This window comes from Rhinopithecus bieti, unplaced genomic scaffold (assembly GCF_001698545.2).
Source record: "Rhinopithecus bieti isolate Rb0 unplaced genomic scaffold, ASM169854v2 scaffold_34452, whole genome shotgun sequence".
Taxonomy (NCBI): domain Eukaryota; kingdom Metazoa; phylum Chordata; class Mammalia; order Primates; family Cercopithecidae; genus Rhinopithecus; species Rhinopithecus bieti.
In genome coordinates, this window is record NW_016814605.1 from 232,343 (window position 1) to 254,590 (window position 22,248).

Sequence of the window (22,248 nt, forward strand, 5' to 3'; positions counted from 1 at the left end):
CCACCTGTCAATTAGAAGAAATGCAAATCAAAACCCACAATGAGATACCATCTCAACGCCAGTTAGAAATGGTTGATCATTAAAAGTCAAGGAAAACCAAACAGATGCTGGAGAGGTTGGTGGAAATAGGAACCGCTTTTTACCTGTGGTAGGAGTATAAATTAGTTAACCATTGTGGGAAGACAGTGTGGCTATTCCTCAATGGATCTAGAACTAGGAAATACCATTTGACGCCAGCATATCCCATTACTGGGCCATAATCCGCAAAGGATATGAAATCTTTTGTCTACACAATTGCACATGTAATGTTTACTGCGGCACTATTCCCAATAGCAAAGACTTGAAACCAACCGAAAGGTCCATCAATGATAGACTGGATTAAGAAAATTTGGCACATATATACCATGAAATACTATGTAGCCATAAAAAAAAGGATGAGTTCATGTCCTTTGCAGGGACATGGATGAAGCTGGAAACCATCATTCTCAGCAAACTATCACAAGATCAGAAAACCAAACACCACATGTTCTCACTCACAGGTGGGAGTTGAACAATGAGAACACGTGGACGCAGGGAGGGGAACATCACACACCAGGGCCTGTTGGGGGTGGGAGGGCTAGGGGAGGTATAGCATTAGAAGAAATACCTAATGTAAGTAACAGGTTGATGTGTGCAGCAAGCCACCATGGTGTGTGTATATCTAGGTAACAAAACTGCACGTTCTGCACATGTAACCCAGAACTTAAAGTATAGATGTGTGTGTGTGTGTGTGTGTGTGTGTGTGTGTGTGTGTGTGTGTGTGTAGTTAGTTGTGGATTGGAGAATCACCCCTGGAGAGGTGCTGCAGTCAGCTGAGAGCATCAGCAGCCCAGCCCTGGGCTTCCCAGATGGATCCGAGGATCATCACACCGTACTCAGCACATACCACCAGGGGCAGGTGCACTCTGGCTTCTGGAGGAGCACCTGAGAATCCCCTGTCTCTGGAACCTGCTTCATGAATAACATGCCATAGGCTTTGGAAAGACTGTGGTTTAGACTCTAATTTATTCAGCTTGAACAATTTCTCCTTGAAATACTGAGAATGGCTTCTCTTTTGCTGAACAAATTCCAATTATTCCATAACACACACTCCTCAGGTGGACTTATCTCTCTTCTTTATTCTTTCAGGACAGGCATTGTCACATCTTTTCTGCTGGGGATGAGGATGAAAGAGGCTTAGGGTTCAGAGGAGCCTCCCTGGTCCCCTCTACAAAAATCTCCCAATGGCTTTCAAAGCCTGAGTTTGAGAAATGCCCTCAGCAGATAGAGGCACCAGGAGGAGCATCTGGGTGGCTCAGCCTCACACATCTGCTTCCTTGGGGGTTTATGTTATGACTTGTGACACTGTGGGAGTGTAACTATAACCATGTTGACAGAAATAAGTTGCAGAATCTTCAGTCTGCAGGCTGCTGATGGTGAGAGTGTAATCTGTCCCAGATCCACTGCCATTGAACCGAGAGGGAATCCCAATTTGCAAACTGGATGCAGAAGCTTAGGAGTTTTCCCTGGTTTCTGCTGATACCAGGCTAAATTATTGTTAACGCTCTGACTCACACAGCAAGTGGTGATGACTCTGTCTCCTACAGTGGCAGACGGGGAGGATGGAGACTGGATGGCACATCTGGCACCTGAGATTGAAAACATAAAAACAAACATTCATACTATTAATAATGTTATCAGAGGACTTTCCTGAAGTTGCAGACACTACTGAGCACCCTGACTGAGTATATTCTTAGTGTTCCCTTCCTTACCTGTGAGCCAGAGCAGCAGGACCTCCAGGAGCTGAGCGGGGGCCCTCATGTCCATCATGTCTTGACAGAGACTGATTCCTGTACAGGGTGTGACCAGCTTATGAAAAAGTCTTCAGGGCAGGGGGCTGTGCTCTGGGAACATGCAAATCAGCAGGGGATGGGGCAGGCTGGGCACAGCTGCAAGGCTGACCCATCTCAGTAACTCAGCACAGGGCCAGTGTCCCCAGGCTCACCAAGTCAGACAGGGCAGCGTAGATTTGCCTTCACAGAATACATTTCTCTTTGGCGGCCATACATATTTTTCAATACGAAATACAAACATTTTCAATACAAAAATATGTTACAGAACATAATTTTGGATTGAATTTTCAAAATTTTAAATGAACCTAAGACTGGATTAAATAATGTATATTTTTTTTTTTATTATACTTTAAGTTCTAGGGTACATGTGCATAACGTGCAGGTTTGTTACATATGTATACTTATGCCATGTTGGTGTGCTGCACCCATCAACTCGTCAGCACCCATCAATTCATCATTTATATCTTGTATAACTCCCCAATGCAAGCCCTCCCTCCTCCCCATTTTAAACTTGTATTAGGAGTGTGTAGGAAAGCCACATTTTGGGGAGAAAATTCATAATAAAGTTGTAGAATGTGGGGCTGTCAGTACTTTCAGTTACTCTCAAAGGAATGTGACGAGTGTAAAAGTATTCAGTGCGATACTAACAATGTCTTTCTCAGTGAGAAAATGTTTGCTTTCTGAAATGAAAATAAAAAGACTTTATCAGAAGTGTGTTTAATAAATTCAATAGAATTTACTAATAAACTTAAGCCACTGTTCTTAGCATAATAAGGAAAAGCAATTCACTGAACATGCCCAAAGATGATACCTTTGCCATGCATAGATCTCCATTATCCCAAGCTATGGATCTCTTTCATGCCCAGGGGCTAAAGGGTCTGCCCCTTACTCTTGGTGTGAGAATCCCTGTATTCTATACCCATTCCTGCCTTTCGTATGATTTCTTATGGTTCACCAGCATGGAGGGCCGACTAGTGATGCCAGTTCTGATTATTTTAACTAAATTCTGTTTCACTCACTAACTATAGGAGCCTGGATTAGGATCAACTTGAAGCCCTCTATCAATCTAGGCACAAATAATCCATTGCTTCTAAGTAGGATGAGAAAGACCACATCCCCTGGCTAATGCTCCGAGCTGCTCTCCCCACCAGCCTATTCCTGGTGTCTTAGGTGCATTTGCCCTAGAGCCTGGCTTTCTGAAGAGCAGGTGATGGGGAGGCCCTGGGGAAGGTCCAGGTCAGTGAACCCTCTCTCCTTAGTGAGGGTGGACGCTGTCCAGTGCATGTTCTTGCCATGCACCGTCAGTAACCATTTCCTCTTTTACTCTTTAGCAGTGAGTGAGGACATCATCCTGCCCCAGATGCCAGCCTCCCTGTCTCACATCAATTTAGAGAGAGTCTCCATCTACTGCCAAGACACTGCCCATGTAGATGAAAAAGTATTTTGAGTCCAGATAAACCTTAAGCACGGATTTGAACCTCAATACCTCACACAGCTGCCTTTGCCCAGGGCATGTCAGCCTGGTTCAGCAGCAGGGGAAGTGGAGCAAACTACATCAGTATCAGTGGACCGAAGCCCAGGAACTCCAGGGAGTATTTCTCATGCACAACTAGGAGTGCCCAGACCAAGGTAGTGCAGCCTGTGCACAAACCTCCTGCTGCTTTTCCAGGGGACTGGATTTCAGGGAAATGGTGACTGAACAGTCTGCCAGGATCCAGATATCCAGATTCAGAGAGATACATCTCCGGATTCAAATGCACTTTTGTCTTTCTGCATAATTTTAGCAGTCATTGTTACTACACCTTGGTGATTCTACTCATTATACTTAGCTGACTCTCTATGGCCCTTTCTGCTCCTCACTGCTCTCTCTGAACCTGGAGAAGGGAGCTAAGCCTGCATGACTTCATTGCATGAAAATAGCAACGCCCTGGGATGGCTATCAATCAGTGATCACATGGGAGGTGTATACATACCCCAGCTCCCTCATCTCTCAGGTGGAATAACAGAGGCACTTTTTTGTGTGTTTCTATACGGGCTTGAGATCTCATCATCCTCAGAAATGGCTCCTTGCTGAGGCAGCTTTCATGGTCCCTCCTCTCTTCCCTTGCTCACTTACTTCTTTCTTGCACTTTGTAAATATACTGCCTGCATGGAAGTCTTTGTCATCCTTCTCACTTGGGGTACCCAATCTAAGGGACTGGAAATATCCTCATTCTTGGAGGATATCTTTGGTTTAAATTATTGCCACTTCTCATGTATTAATGCATAAGGAAATTCAGAAAAATTAAGACATATTTAACTTATCTTTGCCAGTCTTTCTTAGATTTGACTTTAGCAGAGATTCGTTTTTTTTGAGGTCACAAAATCAAAGAAGCCTTCCACCAGTGGCTGCACACCATGGAGTCCACTTAGAGCAGAGAATCAGAATCCCCAGAATTTGACATCCACACATAAGAGAGTCCTAGAGTCTCAGGTTTTTTCTAGATCTATTGCCTCATAAATCTGCCTTGTGATATTTTTATTCTACCTTAAGGGAAGACCATTGTGGGGATGATGAGAGTTGTTTGTGGAATTAATAATACACCCTCTAAACACATCATTGTCCTAATATCTGGAATCTATGATTATTACTTACGAATATGTCAAAAATAACTTGGCAGACGTGATTAAGAATTTTGAGATCAAGAGAGTATCCTGAACTATCTGTGTGAGACCATAATCACAGGGGTCCTTACAAAAGGGAGGGAGAAGTGTCACAGCCAGAGAGGAGCTGGGACAATGGAGAGCGATGCTGGAGTGATGGAGGAAGGGACCATGGAGCCAGGAATGTGGGAACATCAGAGAGATGGAAAGCTGGATATTGGATTCTCTCTCTTGAAACCCCCAGAATGAATAGAGCCCTATTTCTACGGGATTTTATTTCACTGAGACTCCTGACCTCCAGAAATGTAAGATAATACACTTGTGTTATGTAGAGCCAGTAAGGTTCTGGTACTTTGATACAGCAGCAACAGGAAACCAATGCTAGGGGAAAGGGTGTGTTTTAGTTCCCTGAGTGTATCACTATTGTCTGTTGTTCCAAATAGTTCTGTGTTGTTGTTATTTGCTGTCAATTTCAACAAGAGACACAAAACAATTTTTCATTTTATTTGTTTATTATTTTTAATTTTTAAATTTTTTATTTTTTTATTGCAGAGAGCCAGCACCAGAATTCTTCTTACGTAGAAAGACTCTTGAGTAACTCTCTGGGTTAGGTCTTGTACAGTCTTGGTATCTGAGAGCCTGAGGTCATCTCTCACAACACATGGAAGAGAAGGGGACTGCAGGTTTGCTGTTTTGATATTTGCAGGTTAAATTAGATGTAAAAGACACAATCTGAGAAGTAAGGACTGAGTCAGAGACATGGGGATGGCAGAGGAGACAAAATGTAGTCAGGGCCATGCAAGATGTAACCCGCCACAATATCTGAAGGCAAGGTACTTGGTGTTTCTAAAGGCTTTGAGAAAATTATCCTTTGTAGACAAAACTGCAGAAGGATCTGAGTTTAAGCTGTGTCAGCGTGATGAGGACCAGAGGTCATGGTGAGCTTGTGTTAAGAACTCCGTGCTGCACTTCTGGCTTTGTCTCTTCTCTGGTTTTTTAGGTTGTGAGTTCCTCTATGGAATGAATGTGGCTCTGTGGCAGGAACATAGTTAAAGTCAGACAGACCTAGGTTCCAAATTCTGCTTCAATAACTGCCGACCAAGTGATTTTTATGCAAATCAGCCATGTGCTCTCATGAACAGTTTCCTCATGTGTAAAATGGGGCACTGAGGATATGAAGGGGTGTCCTGAGGGTTCCACCAGCTGACGCACCATGAAGTGCACATACATGTATAGATAGACACACACATACATGAGAAGAGTATCTAATACCCCTTTTATGCATCCTTGAATAACTCAGAATATGTCAGATATTACTAGTCATAAGTCATTTTCATCTAAAATTATCAGCCTTTATCTTGTGACTAACAGATACCTCTCTGTACACTCTAGGTTTCATGTACATTTCTTCAATCACAAAATTTTCCACCAATCTATTTATGTGTAAGAGATTGCAAACCACCACAGCACATTTAGCCTGTATTTTCCCAGAGCCCCATTTGTGTTAGTGTCCTTGAGCTACTGTCACAAGTTCTAAAAAATGTGGTAGCTTCAAACAACAGGAATGGAATCACTCATAGTTCTGGAGACCAGAAGTCCAGAATCAGTTTCACTGGTATAAGGTCTTGGAGTCGTCAGGTCTGGCTCCTTCAGAAGCTCTAGGGAGGAGTCTGACTTAGCTCTTCCATCTTCTGGTGGCTTCCATTCTCCTTGGCTGTGGACACATCACTGCAATCTCTGTCTCTGTGTTCACATTGCCTTCTCCTCTTCAGTCTATGGTAAGTGTCTCTCTACCTCTTTTTTTCTCAGGACATTGTGATCGCATTTAGGGTCCACGTGATTAACCTAAGATCATGGCCCTATTTCAAGCTCCTTAATTTACACCTGAAAAAGCCCTTTTCCCAGGTAAGACACATGCATAGGCTCCTTGGAATGAAACCTCATTATTTGGGAATAATACTCAGTACTACACCGTTACACAACCAGGTCTTAGTGCTAGTCCTGTACAAATATCACAAGCTTGCACGCTCTCTCTCTCTCTCTCTCCCCCCACATCCTGGCTTCCTCCTTTTCTCAAGGTCGTAAATCTCTTCACTTCCCTCAGTGTATCCAGTGACACCTGTAACCAACAAGTATCTCAGACAAGTCTCAATCAATTTAGAAATATATTTGGTCAAAGTTAAAGACATATCAGTGAAACAACCTCAGGATGTCTTGAGAATGTGTGCCCAAGGTGGTCAGGCTACAGCTTGCTTTACACGTTTTAGGGAGACATAAGATATCAATCAGTATGTGTAAGCTGTACATTGGTTTGATATGGAAAGGCAGGACAGCCCAAAGGAGGCGGTGTGTTGGGGGTTTCCAGGTCATAGGTGAATTCAAAGATTCCATAGGTGGTTGAAAGAGTTTATCTAATGACCTGTGATCAACAAAAAGGAGTTTCTGGGTTAAGAAAAAGAATTGTGGAGCCAAGGTTTTATCATCCAGATGAAGCCTTCAGGCAGCAGGCTTCAGAGAGGATAGATCGTAATTGTTTCTTAGCAGACTTAAAAGGTGCCAGACTCTTAGTTAACTGTCTCTTGGTCAGGAAAGAGACTTGTAAAGGGGTAGGATTCTCTACAGTATATAGATTTTTCCCACAAGAAACAGTTTTGCAGAGGCATTTAAAAATACATTAAATAAAAATATCTTGGGGAAAATACTTTGGTTTCTCATATGTTGGGGTCCGTCCTGCGTACTTCAGCTGAACGATAGATTAATAACATATTTGAACACCAAGATTTCAGTGAAGGAGCTGGCCAAGGAGGCCGGCTATGGACAGAGAGACTTGTAGCAGCCAAGCATGCTGGCTAGCTGCCCCTGCCTCCATTTATTTGGCACAGATTAATGACAAAAGCTTTGAGTCAACACACCTGTGGATAATTAACATGGTTGCCAAGTAGAGAGTAATTAAGTACCCATGGTTGATCAAAGGTTATTCTTAGGAACACATGAGTAAACAAGCTAGTTAGATAAACTCACCCACATTCCTTTGTATCTTCTTCAGTCCATCTAACCAACGGTAAAGGAACTAGACTGCCTTCGGCCAGATCTATTACTGAAGTCATGCGAACTCTTAGGCCTTCCAAGACGGTTTGTGGCTATTATAACTAAAATTTTTCCCACCAGCCTGACTGAACCCCCACACTTCTAGGGCTTGGTATCTGTCAGGTTGGTATCTTATTGCTACAAAGAATTTGCTTTGTCAGTCTCAAGGTCTCTGTTTTAATATTAAAAGCTGGTCAGTTGTGCCTGAATTTTGAAGGGAGGAGGATATATTAAGGCATATCTGAACATCCATTCCCATCATGGATGGTACGTGTATTTTAGGTTGATTTTGGTGTATTTTTGGCTGAGAAGAGGAGTTCATTCAATTGGCTAGGGTGCTTAGAGGTCCATTTTTGGTTTACTCCCCTGTGTCCAGGTAAGAGGCACCCACACAGGAGGGCTTGCACAGAACCTGGCTTGCAGGGCTGCCTACAGACCTGCTCTGTCTCCTGTTGTCATGAACAAGGAAGGACACAGCCAATGGCAACCCTCAGTCATATAGGGAGAAGCTGTGTCTGCAGAGGACAGTCATGAACTGTGAGTCTAGAGACCTGTGATTGTCTTCAGGGGCCTGTGGTCTCAGTTGTCATGGGAGTTGTGTGGGCACTGGCTCAAATAGCATCCACCAGGATTCTAACCAGAATATCTCATTCACATAAGGCAGCAGGTGATATGACAGCACAGAGGGACTCTGTGGGGCCAGCTGCATGGGGCACTCTGGGAGAGGCACTGGCATCCGTGCTAGGTAGAGCTTCTTGCAACTTCCCAAGCACATACATTTGGATCTCTTACCATCATCTTAAAAGACCATTTATTATTCTGAAGGGAACCACTGTAATTAACTAAGATAACATCTTTAATAGCTAAGAATAAAAAAGTGATTGTTTTATTGCTAAGATGATTACAAGAAAATAAACAAACAAAAATAGCATGAAGGAAAAGAGCAACACTAGACTGAGGGCTTTGGGTAAGAGGTTGAAACTCAATAGTGAAGCACCTGGGCCATCTTCTGTCAAAGAGAGAAACAATCAGGAAAAGAAATTGTGCAGAAGAGGCAAAATCTTGCTTTGAACAAGAATCCTAACAGGAAACCAGAAGTCTCCTTCCTGAGCATCATGGTGGTGTCAGGAAGATGCACATAATCCCCACATTCCATGTCTTACAGTTTTCAGCAATTAGGGCTTCAGCATGAATTTAGAAGACACCATTCACTTCACAGCAGATGGGGACACAGTCATGGCAGTGGTAAGAGGCAAGTCTGGGCTTTCAGTCTCAGAGCACAGAGCAGATTCCCCACAACTCCACAGCCTGGTGTCTCCTCCCAGATGTTCCAGATGTTCCAGGCCATTCTTGCCTTGGGGGCTCCAAGTTGTTAATGGGACACTAGCCCTCTTCCTTTCCCAGGGTGTCTAAGAACTTGGCTGTCTTTTGGGAAGTGTGTGGTTTGTTTGCCATCTAGAGGCTGGTTTCTGGTATAGCAACTTATAGGCTTTTTCTACTTGTGGTAACCAAAATACATAAATAAATTGATCATAAATAATAAATTGATTTAATGTACAGAATCTGCAAAAAAAAAAAAAAAGATCAGTGTAAGAGCTTAAAAGGAGTCTGATGAGGTTAAAAGACAAACTACTTTCGGTGGAGGACAGTTAGAGAAACAGATTTTTTTTTAATCAATGACATTTTAAAACTAATTATCAAATGATTAATAACAACTTGAAATAAGCTGCTAAAATATAATTTTAGACTCAAAAATTATTTCTAAGAATCATGTAAATACATTTTCAGGTTAAAACAACCAAAAAATGTGGGTTTATCCACAGGTCCACTCAATGGAAGATTTCTCAAATGTGTACTTGGAGCAAAAATAACATTTATTTCCATTTGCAAGTTCAAGATTTTTGATCCTTAGAAGAAAACAGCTTTCCCTTCACTCTGTTCCACTCATGCTGCTGAGGATGGGCGTGGGGGCAGCAACTGTGAGGAAGGAGGGAAGCTGTGTGCTAAGGGTGGTCGTGCCTCCTGCTCATCTGAGTGACCTCATGGAGTAGGTCACCAACACCACCAAGGACACCTGCCTACCTCTGCACTGCCATGGCACAGACACAGAAACCTTGTCACATTTGGTCAACTGCAACTAGAGGCTTCTTTGTACCAGCCAATTTTGATTCTCCTCGTATCTTCTCTCAGGTTTAGGGGATTATTTACCTTTCACCGTTTTGTTTGGAGAGTGTAGCCCTTTGTTACATCAGTGTTATATAAGTTGTTTGTTTGTTAGTTTGTTTGTTTGTTAAATATATCTAACCATCTTGAATGGGTTGGGACTAATCTCGTGTCTCACAGCAAAGAAGAAATTCAAGGTCCTTAGATGCTGTCAATCACATGAGGGCTAAAGATGACAATAGCATTTCTTAGCTCTGGGTCATACTACTTACAGTTTGTGTTCCCCCCCGCCACCAACTTTTTTTTTTGTAAGACAGAGTTTTGCTCTGTTGATGAGGCTGGAGTGAAGTGGAATGATCTCAGCTCACTGCAACTTCCGCCTCCTATGTTCAAACCATTCTCCTGCCTCAGCCTCTCTAACAGCTGGGATTACAGGCACATGCCACCATGCCTGGCTGATTTTTGTATTTTTAGTAGAGACAGAGTTTCACTATGTTGGCCAGGCTGGTCTTGAACTCCTGACCTCAAGGAATTCACCTGCCTCAGCCTTCCAAAGTGTTGGGATTATAGGCGTGAGCCACCATGCCCCGGCACACTTTGTGTTCTTTAACTGCATTCTGTGTAATGCCTTTTAAGCTCAATGATGCATTTATTGCTATGTTTAAAAAATATGCTGCACCACTTTTATTTTCATTTGAGGGCTCCAGTGTGATTGATATCTATATAAATATTGCCATACAATTTTTAAACCGAACAGAAATGGAACTTTGGAATTTTAATTGCACTTACCATGGAATCTGTTATCTTGGAATAAACAATCATCTCAAGTGACTTTATACCCTTAGCCTGAAGCGGATCTTCTTCTGTTGATTCAGTCATTATTTTGTGTCTATCACATGGTGTTATGACATTTAGCTCACAAGACAAATTATGAGGTTCAATATCATTTAGAACACTATATTTAATAAAATCTATGAAAAGCATAGATGCTCCATGCATTTACAACTGAAATAGAGAATTCAGATTCCTTTTCAGGTAATGATGTAACCATGTGAAAAGAATGCATTTCTGTATCCTTTGAAACCTTTTCTTATGAAAATGCAATAATAAATTTCCACTTTAAAATAGTACTTAGCCTAAATACTTTCAACATTTTAGAATTTGGGAGAGAAATAAAATCTAACATAATTCTGAATGTCTCCTTTTGAACTTGAAATAAACTTTATATTTTCCATCTTTGAGTTTATGCAGTTTATTTTCAAAGGCCACTTTTGGAATTGTGAAAACCTGCTTTTCACTTGCCAAATAATAACTAGGAGTAATCAGTTTTTCACATTAGGATCTCATACCTGCCATGAGTTTACAAAGTCTATTTGAATAATCCAACATCAAAGATTTTTACTCAGTGTCCTTAGCCATACTCCCCCGCTGACAGCTTGTGCACAGTGCTTTCTCCTGTAAGACACTGGAGAGGAGGGTTTAGTGCGAGTCAGAGAGCAGAATTAGGGAGATGGGAGACTATGAGTTCCCCAACATGACTAAGTGCCATCGTGTATGAAATAAACCCCAAGCTGGTCATTTCCCATGTATGTTCTACTTGTGTTGTCACTAATCTGCATTCATGGTCTGGTTATTCTGACAGTTGCACATACCTGACAAATGTGGGCAAGACAGGGAGGGTGAGGATGTGAGCTTTCATTCACTCTCCCTTCATCATAGTTGGTTGTTCCCAGGGCACATGGCCCCCATGAATTCTCCTCCTTATGCCTTCCCCAGGCTGTGGCAGCTGGTGGGGATTTAACATTTGGGATCTGAGGTGCTATTGAACTTCTCAGGGACCAACGTCCTCAGCAGCAAACCCTGCGCTGACATCTCCAACAGCCTTCTGTTCTGGAGACTCAGAAACTCTGCTCAGCTGCTCCCCCAGACAAGCAGTGCATGTGGGCAGCTGGGCCAACCCAGCAGGGAGGTTTCTGTTTGAGGCTGTACCACTGTGGGAGGATACTCTATACTTTGCATGCAGTAATAAACCCCAACATCCTCAGCCTCCACCCGGCTGATTTTCAGTGTGAAATCAGTGCCTGACCCACTGCCACTGAACCTGTCTGAGACTCCAGAGGCCCGGTTGGAAACCTCATAGATCAAGAGCTGTGGAGACTGGCCTGGTTTCTGCAGGTACCAATCCAAATAGGTGTATCCATCATCACTATCCAAGAGGCTCTGACTAGACCTGCAGGAGATGGAGACCGGCTCTCCAGGGGTGACGGGCAGGGAGAGTGGAGTCTGGGTCATCACAATATCCCCACTGGTCCCTGAAATAATAACAGAGAAATGCAAGGTTATATAGATCATTATGAGCAACTTTCAGAATTTCTCTTGTGATATTGATTTACATTAACATTTTTAAAGTTTTTATTTATATCTTGAAAAGTAGACTTTCTAAAATAAACCCATTATTTACTAGCCAGCAGGGAACTCTTTATTTTCAAGTTCTGAATCAGAGCACTGGTCATCGTTCCCTGGAGGTGAATCCTGATTACTCATCAGACACACATGAATTCCATTCCCTGGAGCATGGACCATGTGACTCTGTCATATTATTGGAATAAACATGTGAAGCTATGGAGCCCACAGAGCTCACCTCCCACCCAATTCTCCTCCCTTATCTCCTTCAGTCCTTACCAGGGAGCCAGAGCACCAGCAGCCCCAGGAGCTGAGCAGGGAGCCTCATTGTGAGGTGACCTGAGGAGTCCTGATCAGTCAAGGCAAGGTTGGAGCTGAGCTTTTATCTCAGACTCACAAGGGAAGGTCCTCCCTAGGGGACAGTATGCAAATACTAGAAACAGCAGATACCAGACAGCCCATGGTGGGTGCAGTGGGGTGGAAAAGGTTGATGGGGCAGGGGGAATGTCTCTTCTGTGAACAATGTGATATAAAATGTTCCTTGGAACAAAACAGAGAGAGATTCAGTGAAGTCTACCCACAATCAAGGGAAGAAGGATCTGAAGGGGAAAGTTGGGACCTTTTGTAGGGATGCACTGTGTAGGGCATGACTGTAAGAAGGCACCAGAACCCAGACCATGTGGAAATGTGTGTCCAGGATGCATCTCTGGGAGGCGAATGCCATCTGGCTTGACTTCCTGCCAGTCAATCTAGAGAAGGAAACAGCTCCATCCCCACTAGCACTGTTGGACTGAGAGCCTGCAAATAAAAAGTGGCCTGGAGCTGCCTCCAGTTCAAGGGCTCTCTGGTACCTGCTGTTTCCAGGATAACTGTTCAAGAATGTTCAGCTCAAATACTGGAATCTGCCCTGCCCTGGCACCTGGTGAGTGAACCGCATAAGAGCTCTCTGTCCAAGGGCCTCACAGAGAGAATGACGTGAGCCTCTACATTAAGAGCTAAGAGCCCAGTGTAAGGAAAAGGAAAGAGAGACAAAATTTTATGCCTCAGGCAGTGAATATAAAAATCCTGGTGACCAGTTGTTCAATCTGAGATCTATCCCATCATAATCATCTCACATATGCAATGTTAACCAGAGGGATTTTTTTTGTTTGTTTGTTTGTTTTTGTTTTTTTTTTTTTTAGTATAGATGGGGTTTCACCATGTTGGCCAGGCTGGTCTTGAACTCCTGACCTCAGGATATCTGCCTGCCTTGGCCTTCTAAAGTGCTGGAATTACAGATGTGAGCCACCGTGCCTGGCCCAGAGGACTCTCTTAAGGGAAGAATCTTCTAGGTTAATGATACAGAACAAATAAGAAATAACTTTGCATGATGTTTTTTTCCAAATGGCGTTACAAAGTTCCCATGCAGTCTCCCTGGTAATGTGGAATCAGGTCCCGTCAGGGCTTCCAGGTTCTTGTCAACTCTGAGTGAGACATGAGCCTCCCCCAGCTTGGAATTGACAAAACCACAGCCACGAGTCAACAGTTCACAAGGAAATTCTCCATGTAGGAAGAACAAGAACTGCATTCCCAGTTTTATGTCTCCGGGTAACCTGTACCTGCAACTGATATTTTCTTGAGTTTGTGTAAAATTGCTCACAGTTTAGGGATGTGAATCTACCACACAGCTGATCATTAATCAGAAAAACAACCACACTATTCTTTATTTCTCAGTGATGTGCTTCATATTCCATTGCACAGCTCCTGAAAAATAGTGCCAACAATAAATACTTTCACAAGGACAGTCACATTTCTGGAAAAAAAAAAAAAAATCCAGGAACAATGAAGGATTAACTTGTAGAGTTATGTAACCTTGTGTAATTTAACACAAAGTCATACTGAATTGCCCAAGAAAACAAATAAATGTAATTCTAGGTAAGATTCCAGAAGAAAGCTTGGTTGGAATATCTTCAGGGGAATCTACCAAAATCTCATTTTTAATAAGATCAGAAAAGATAACTGAGTAAAAATGATATTGAGCTTCAAATGTTGAACTCCATGGAAATAATGTGGGGTGACAACATCAAACTGTAGCTACGAGGTAGGATTGGAATAAAAGCTTATATTTCCCTGTTAAAATTTTCTTTACTCTTTTCTCTTATTACATTTTGCAAATTTTGTGTACTTCACTTTTTTTTCTTATGATGTCAACAAATTGTGATCTGCTTCTGAGTGTTGAAAAGGACAGACTCTTAATCATGATAGTGAAAAGAAGTTAGAAACATCAGAAGCTGAAGGAATAGAATAAAGCGAGATAAAACATAAACAGCCTAACTAAAATAGAACAAAATCATCCATTTTCTTGCTAGTTTTAAATAATTATTCTGAAAAGGTGTTAATAATCAGTTTCATCCATTATCTAATACAAAAATTTGAATTGCAAGAAAGTGATTAACAGGAAAAAATTGTCTTGTTTTCTTTTACTATAAGCCAATTCTTGAAAATATTGTTTTACATAGTATTAAGATTGTTTGAATTTAATACAGCATTGCTATTTTCTATGAGAATGAATGAACCATTAAGAAGGCTACCACCGGGATTTTAACAAAAATCTCATGATTTGTCACCTTACATATTCAGAAAATATAAAAATCTGTACAAATCTTTTTTTAGTCAGAAAAGGGTTTTGAAAATACCCTATTTTACCTGTAGACTTAAAGAACAATATTAATAATTCTGAACATAAACTTCCCTCTCTTGTCTGTTGACACATTATACCAAGGTTTTCACAACAGCAGACAAAGCTGGTCACTCCACAGTGGACACAGGTAAGAAGGTGTCAGAACAGTGTCCATTTGACCCAGGTGGGGAGCAGGCCTCTGCATGTCTCTAATCTGAACCATGGTCACCTGAATGAGTAAGGACTTCTACAGGCGGGATTTAGTGTGGCTGTGTCTCCTTTTCCTGATGCCATTAGTTTGGGATCCATATAATTGAAAGGAACTATATTACTTATATGATTTGGGAAGAGAGTCTTGGAAGTGGAATTGTTTGTGTTCATTACCGGGAGTCAGTGTTTATGAGGTGGATACTGTGATCCTGTTTGTATGGGGTTGAGGGATTTGTTGGCTGACCAAGGAAAAAGAGATGACCACAGAGGGCAGAAACATACACGACCTCTATTGGGTGAAGCTTTGACAGGTTTGCAGCGAGAAGTCCCTCACAGCAGGAGGTAGCCCAGAGAATAAGGTGCCAGGGTTGTTTCTCAAAATGGGCAGGACACTGGAGAAGGAGTATGCATCTAGGGGATGCCACACAGCAGCACAGTGGGAAGTTTCTGCATAAGAGAGCTACAGAGGTCAGTATTAAGTTTAGGGTTTTCATAAATGGACTTATCTTACCTATTGATAGCAGATGTGGGTGAGATTTTCTGGACATGTAGAGTCGTATTTTCTGAAATGTTAAAAATATTCTTATTTGGGCTGTTTTTAAAACCATTACATTTCAAAATCTGAGTTTCGCAAGGCCATTGAGAAATAAGCCTACAGTTTTGAAAGAAACAACACAGCATTCTCATTTATAGATCACTGTTGCGCATCATGTAGACTTTGTTCTACAGACTGTATTAGTCCAGATAGTGCAAATCCACACTGTTGTGGATGAGGCTGAGACACACAGAGGCCTGTTCCCGACCTGAGTCTCAATGAACCTTCTTTTCAATTAAAGGTGAGAGTTTGTCCTTCAGTGAGAATTAAGACCAAGTCACCCACCACGGGAGCTGCAATGGATTCCTGTGAATGAATTCCTGGCTCTCAGGTACCTAGGATTGAATCTGTCTGCAATGTCTCACTAACTGAAAGTGTCCCTCACTGGAGCATAGATTCATGGATAAATATTCTGGAACACAGGGAGAGAGCACAGGGAATGTAGGCTCCGTGAATGTGTATCTTCTGCTTCTGAGAATCTCTCTCTCCAAACATTGAAAGAAACAGCGTTGTTTCCATGTTGAACTTTTCTGAATCTTCAGACCCTGTTCTAGATCTGTCTCATCTGAACCTGTTTCCAAATGTTTCATTTCTGGTCTTTACTTTTTCCTGGAAAAGGTTTTCCGAAATCCTATGAAACTATCCACACAGCTGTGGGATTAAATGAGGGGCTTCTCCTCTGTGCTTGTTAATATCTCTGCAGAATCCACCACACCCACCAACTGCACAAAGTGAAGGCATGTGTCTGTTTTCTTTCTGAGTGTTCTGTGTCTCTTAGGTTCCCTTTGAATTCACACCCTTGAGGAAAGGAATCTCTGTCTTAAAAGTCTTAAAAGTAGGTCTCCATGAAACCATAGCTTGCATGGGAGGTTAGTAAATTTTTTCTACTCTTTGAATGGCCTTCTAGACATTACAAAAAAAAACCTGGTTTACTTGAGAGATGGAAAGTGAAGACCCCAATAGGTTTCTAGGGATGGAATTGGGGATTCTATTTAAGCTGTAGTAGAAGCTACAGTTGACATAAGAGTTTGAATGAATATAACAAGAAAACAAAGTGGAATAACTTATTTACTTTTAACTTAGATAAGGTAGTTTACATGTAGAAAAAAATTAGAATAAAATCTGAGAGTTCTCTCATTCATAGTTTTTTTTCATATATAAACAATTTTAAGAATCAAACACTTATAGGAATTATATTAAAATTTTAAGGCTCTTCAGAAAATTAGGGATCAAATTAACTCAAGCTGATTTTAAACTCAACTGTTTTAAGTGCTTCTTTTCACCTCCTGTGAGCAAAACTCAAAAGTTTAAAAAAGGAAACAGACAAGAGCTGAATAAAGTCTTTAGTGCTCCTTTCTTGTCTTATAATAATAATTAATAACAATAATAATAATACAGTCTCTGCATTGACAGCTGGAAATACTGACTCTGTCCTTCTGGAAGCAGCAGCTCCATATCAAAGTAGTGAACTTTATTATTACTTGGTCATTCTTGGGCAGGAGCCAAGGATCACGAAGTATATGTGCTCTATGAAGAATGAATTGCCCTTACTTTGGAATACTTCTAGATATTAGCTCTTCTAAAACATCTACTAGCAAAAAAAAAAAAAAAAAAAAAAAAAACCAAAAAAAAAAAAAAAAAAAAAAGAAAGACCAGAAAAAAAAAAAAATAAATTCTGACCTCCCAGGAGCAGTTGGGAATGAAACTATCACATTTAACAAACAAATAGAGGCATCATCTCTTGCTAGACACTAATTTAGCTGGATCTTACACATATTTTATATACTTACCGTAGTAAATTAGAAACATCCTCAACCTAGAAAATGGTGTCTTTTGTATTCTGGAATCCCAGCAGCCCTAGGTGGAAGCTAAAACTGAAAATAAGAAGGTAAGCTAATCTGTTATCCCAGGAGAACTGTTTATATAAAAATTATTCATACAAGGCAAAATAAAAGGGAGAAGCCTATTGACTCTATTGAAAATTAAAACAAATGTTTACTAGTAAATAATAATCCTAAGTAAGCTAAAAAGCAAGAGCAATGTATTCAGTTTCTGGCTTCTGAAGATATTAAATTTCAATATAACTACTTTGTCTTGGGCTAAAACTAACTTCGTAGGTTTTCTCATAGTAGGTCATGTTACTTAGAAATTGTAGAGGAAAAGGGAAATAATGAGAAACCTGTTATGAACTTTGCCCCACGTTAACATTTGCAGAGAGACTGAGAGAAAGGTACATTTTAAGTGACCATATTCATAGCATTAAAATATTTAATTTGCTAAGCAAATATAAAGTCAACATTTTGTCTGGAATTTGAAAGAAGATAATCATATCTGTGGAGAATTTGACTTGAGTGCCCTAGTAAGTGACTGACCGAAAGACTAGATGATGGTGCAATAGATCAACGACATCACAGTGTCAAACTTTAGACCCTCCTCATTAGAGAGCAAGTCCAGATGCTGCACCAAGATAAGGAAAATGATCAGAAATTTACTTGGGAACTCTTTGTGGCTGACTAGACATATCGTGGCTGTGGTTGAAAGGCTGATTTCCCCCAGCTGGTGTTGCCCTGCACCTTGGATCTGGGCATTCAACTCAACAGCTGCCATCAAATGGCACTAAATAATGTCCCCATTAATAAGGCCATTGTAATGCGTGCTACATAAACAAGGAAAGAATCAGAGTTCAGGATTACAGGAATATCTATTTTATTCCAGTGTTTTAATGAATGTCTTTGTCCTTAAAATGGAAGCCCTAAGTAGGACTTTCTTGGTTTTTGGAGGCTACATATTCTACCCCATGGAATGCAGGTTTGGCCCACCGGGGGACATGTAAGTCTGTCAGTCATGAGTGAGACTCAAGGTAGAGAAGTACTCTGCAGCAGGTCCAGGTTGCAGTGCAAACAGCCCTGCCCCTTGGGCCATTGCAGATACAGACAACTTGAACAACACTATCAACCATCTGGACAAGATTGATACCCAGAGAACACTCCACCAAACCACAGCAGATTCCATGGTCTTTTCAAAAGATTTGCTAATGATACATTATATTTGGGACCACAGGATATTTCCATCAAATTAAGCTGATTAAATCATACAAAATAAATTATTCATAACTGAGGGAATTGTATTAGAAATCAGCAACAGAAAGTTATCAGAAGGGGGTTGGTGGGAGAAGGAGGAGGAATGAAAAGTTACCTCTTGGGGACAAGACACACTATTTAGGTGATGGGTAACTAAAGCCCAGAGTTCACTATTATACAATTCATCAGTGTAACCAAAAATCAGCCATACCCATAAAGCCACTGAAATTCTAAATTTAATTTTAAAAATGTGTCAGTAAGAATCTAAATATTTTGAAACTAAGTAAAGTACCATTAAATGTAGTTTGGATCAAAGAAACAACAAAAATGGAAATTACAAAGTATTTTGGTCTGAAAGCAAACATCGCATATCCAAATTTACGGGATTTTAAAAAAGCAGTCAATTTATAACAATATAAATGCATTTCAGCAAAGAAGTTTTCACATCCATCACTGGAAATGTAATTCTGACAAGCTAGAAAAAAAGAACAAATGATGCTCAAAAGAAGGGTCTTTTATTCTTAGAAATGTGAGGATGTGACAAGCACACATCTAGTATTCCACCAATAGAATCATATCAGTCTCAAAATGAAAATACCATTATATTAGCAGCTTCACAAGAAGAAAGTCTTAAAGTGGATGGGCAGAGTGGGTAACTCTTCAGAGAGAATGAGGAACCAGGGAATGTCAAAATAGGATTCCTATGTGATATTATTATGAGCTGCACAAACCTGAGACTCCCATGAGTTCTGACTTGCTCATAAGTCAAACATCATGCAGTGCAGCCTGCTTTCCATCCTTCTGATGGTTGGTGAGAGTGGGGTCACTTGCCAAAGGCCTGGAGAAGTGCCATGAAGGTCATCAGCGGCAGGTGATGAGAGGACACACTAGGTTCCCTTTACGGTGACATGACTGAGTATCCCTACAGTCATGAGAACAGCAGGGAACTTTAGGGGCTGCTCCAGAGACAAAGTGACAGCCAACCCTGGAGTGTTTCTAGGGCTTGAGTGCCCTAAGTGGGGATGAAAGAGGAGGCTTTGGAAGGTGTCCTAGAAGGGCCTGGCCCTGTTCACATAGAAGAGGAGCCTGTGCCAGTGACTGAGGCCTCATGGTCTCTTCCTTCCTCAAAGACTTTCCAGTCATCTCCCTGAGCCCACCTGACTCCAACTCCTGGGGACATATCCCCTGGCACCACAGCTGCTCCTGCCACACTGAGAGGCTGAACTTCCTTTGAGGTTTGTGTTTGGGGCCATCACACTGTGCAGGGTCCTGGTCAGTGTCCTGTTCACAGAAGGCTGTGCAACATCTCCAGGCTCCAAAGTGGTGTTTGTGATGGTGAAATCCCTAGAATTTTGGTCAGATGTGTTTTCTTACTTGTGAATAGCTTCTGTAGATCTGTCATTCTTTGTTTTTCAAACCCTTTTCCGTAGATGATCTATTCTTTGTTTTTGGACTTTTGGGTTAAGAATGTGATTTTAATTCTACTATCTTTAGTCTCCACACTGCTGATTGTGGAAGTGAAATCAACAGATTTTTGGTTGGATGTGTGTTCTCACTCGTGAATATGTGTCTAAAACTCTGAAGACTTGTCTTTGTATGTGTGACAAAATTTCCTGTATACCATGCTTTCATTATTTATTTTTGATATTTCTGACGGGGAATACAATTTTAATTTCACTTACCATGGAATCCATCATCCTAGAATAGACAGTCATTTCTGATGGGGTTCATTATTTTATCTTGAAAAAAAAATATTTTGACATTTATGTACAAACAATTCTTTATGTTTATCATATCACCTTATGAAATGTAAATGATTTGCCCATGATTATTTCATAAATATTTTTGAAGTGTTATTTTAAGTGACACCATGCAAAACATAGTTTTTTCATACCATCACTCTTAGAATATGAGAGTCAGATTTATTTTCAGTTAATGATCATATCATGTAAAAATTATAGATTTACTTATTTAAAAACATTTTATTGTTTTCTTTATAATTTAGTACCCAAATTGCCATTTCTAAATGACTAGTAAGTTTCAAAAGGAATCTTTCTATTCTGGGACAATGATGTAGGGGTTGAAAGGCTAAAAGAACCACTGTAAGGGACTGGTTAGACAGTGGGTGCAGCCCAAGGAGGGCAAACAGAAGCAGGATGGGTTGTCACCTCACCCGGGATGCACAAGGGGTTGGGGAACTCCCTCCCCTAGTCAAGGGAAGCCATGAGTGACTGTACTGTGAGGGACATAGGTATCTGGCCAAGATATTATGCTTTTCCCACTATCTTCACAACCCACAGACCAGGAGATTCCCTTGGGTGCCTACACTACTGGGGTCCTGCTTTTCAAGCATGAAACTATCAGTGGGCAGCCACTGGGGCAGACACCAAGCTAGCTGCAGGAGTTTTTGTTCGTGTCCCAGTGGCACCTGGAATGCCATTGAGACAGAACCATTCACTCCCCTGGAAAGGGGGCTGTAGCCAGGAAGCTGGGTAGTCTTGCTCAGTGGATCCCACCCTCACAGAATCCAGCAAGCTAAGATCCACTGGCTTGAAATTCTCACTGCTAGTCCAGCAGTCTGAAGTCTACCTGGGACATTCAAGCCTGGTGTGGGAGAAGCACCTGCCATTACTGATGCTTGAGTAGGCAATTTTCCTCTCACAGTATAAACAAACCCACCAGGAAGTTCAAACTGGGCAGAGCCTACCACAGTGCTGAAAAGCTGCTGTGGCCAGACTGCCTCTCTAGATCCCTCCTCTCTGGGCAGTGTGTCTCTGAAAGAAAGGCAGCAGCCTCGGTCAGAGACTTATAGATAAAACTTCCATCTTCCTGGGACTGAGCACCTGGGGGAAGGGGCAGTTGTGGGCACAGCTTCAGCAGACTTAAACGTTCATGCCTACTGGCTCTGAAGAGAGCAGCGGACCTCCCAGCACAGCACTTGAGTTCTACTAAGGAAATACCTCCTCAAGTGGGTTCCTGACCACTGTGCCATCTGACAGGGAGACACCTCCCAGAAGGGGTCGACAGACACCTCATACAGGAGAACTCTGGCTGGCATCTGGCAGGTTATCCTCTGGGACAAAGCTTCCAGAGGCAGGAGCAGGCAGCAATCTTTGCTGTTCTGCTACCTCCATTGGTGAAACCCTGGGAAACAGGGTTTAGAATGGATCTCCAGTGAACTCCAGTAGACCTGCAGAAGAGAGGCCAGACTCTTAGAAGAAAAACTAAGAAATAGGAAGCAATAACGTCAACACCAACAAAAAGGATGACCACTTAAAACCCCATTCAAAGGTCACCAATATCAAAGACCAAAGGTACACCAATCCACAAAGATGAGGAAAACTAGTGCAAAAAGGCTGAAAATTCTAAAAACCAGAATACCTCTTCTCTTCCAAAGCATCACAACTCCTCACCAGCAAGGGAACAAACTGGAAGGAGAATGAGTTTGATGAACTCACAGAAGTAGGCTTCAGAAGGAGGGTAATAACAAACTCCTCCGAGTTGAAGGAGCATGTTCTAGCCCAATGCAAGGAAGCT

The 22,248-nt window shown here is 41.6% G+C and overlaps 1 pseudogene and 1 gene segment (V, D, J or C); both read right to left on the reverse strand.

The window, feature by feature from the left end:
• Positions 1-1,363: 1,363 nt before the first annotated feature.
• On the reverse strand, positions 1,364-1,855 carry LOC108514932 (Ig kappa chain V-I region Walker-like; annotated as a pseudogene).
• Positions 1,856-11,175: 9,320 nt separating this feature from the next.
• Positions 11,176-12,560, reverse strand: LOC108514933 (Ig kappa chain V-II region TEW-like). The segment is given in 3 exon segments: positions 11,176-11,229; positions 11,754-12,076; positions 12,447-12,560. Coding segments are annotated over 3 exon segments (426 nt in total).
• Positions 12,561-22,248: the final 9,688 nt, after the last annotated feature.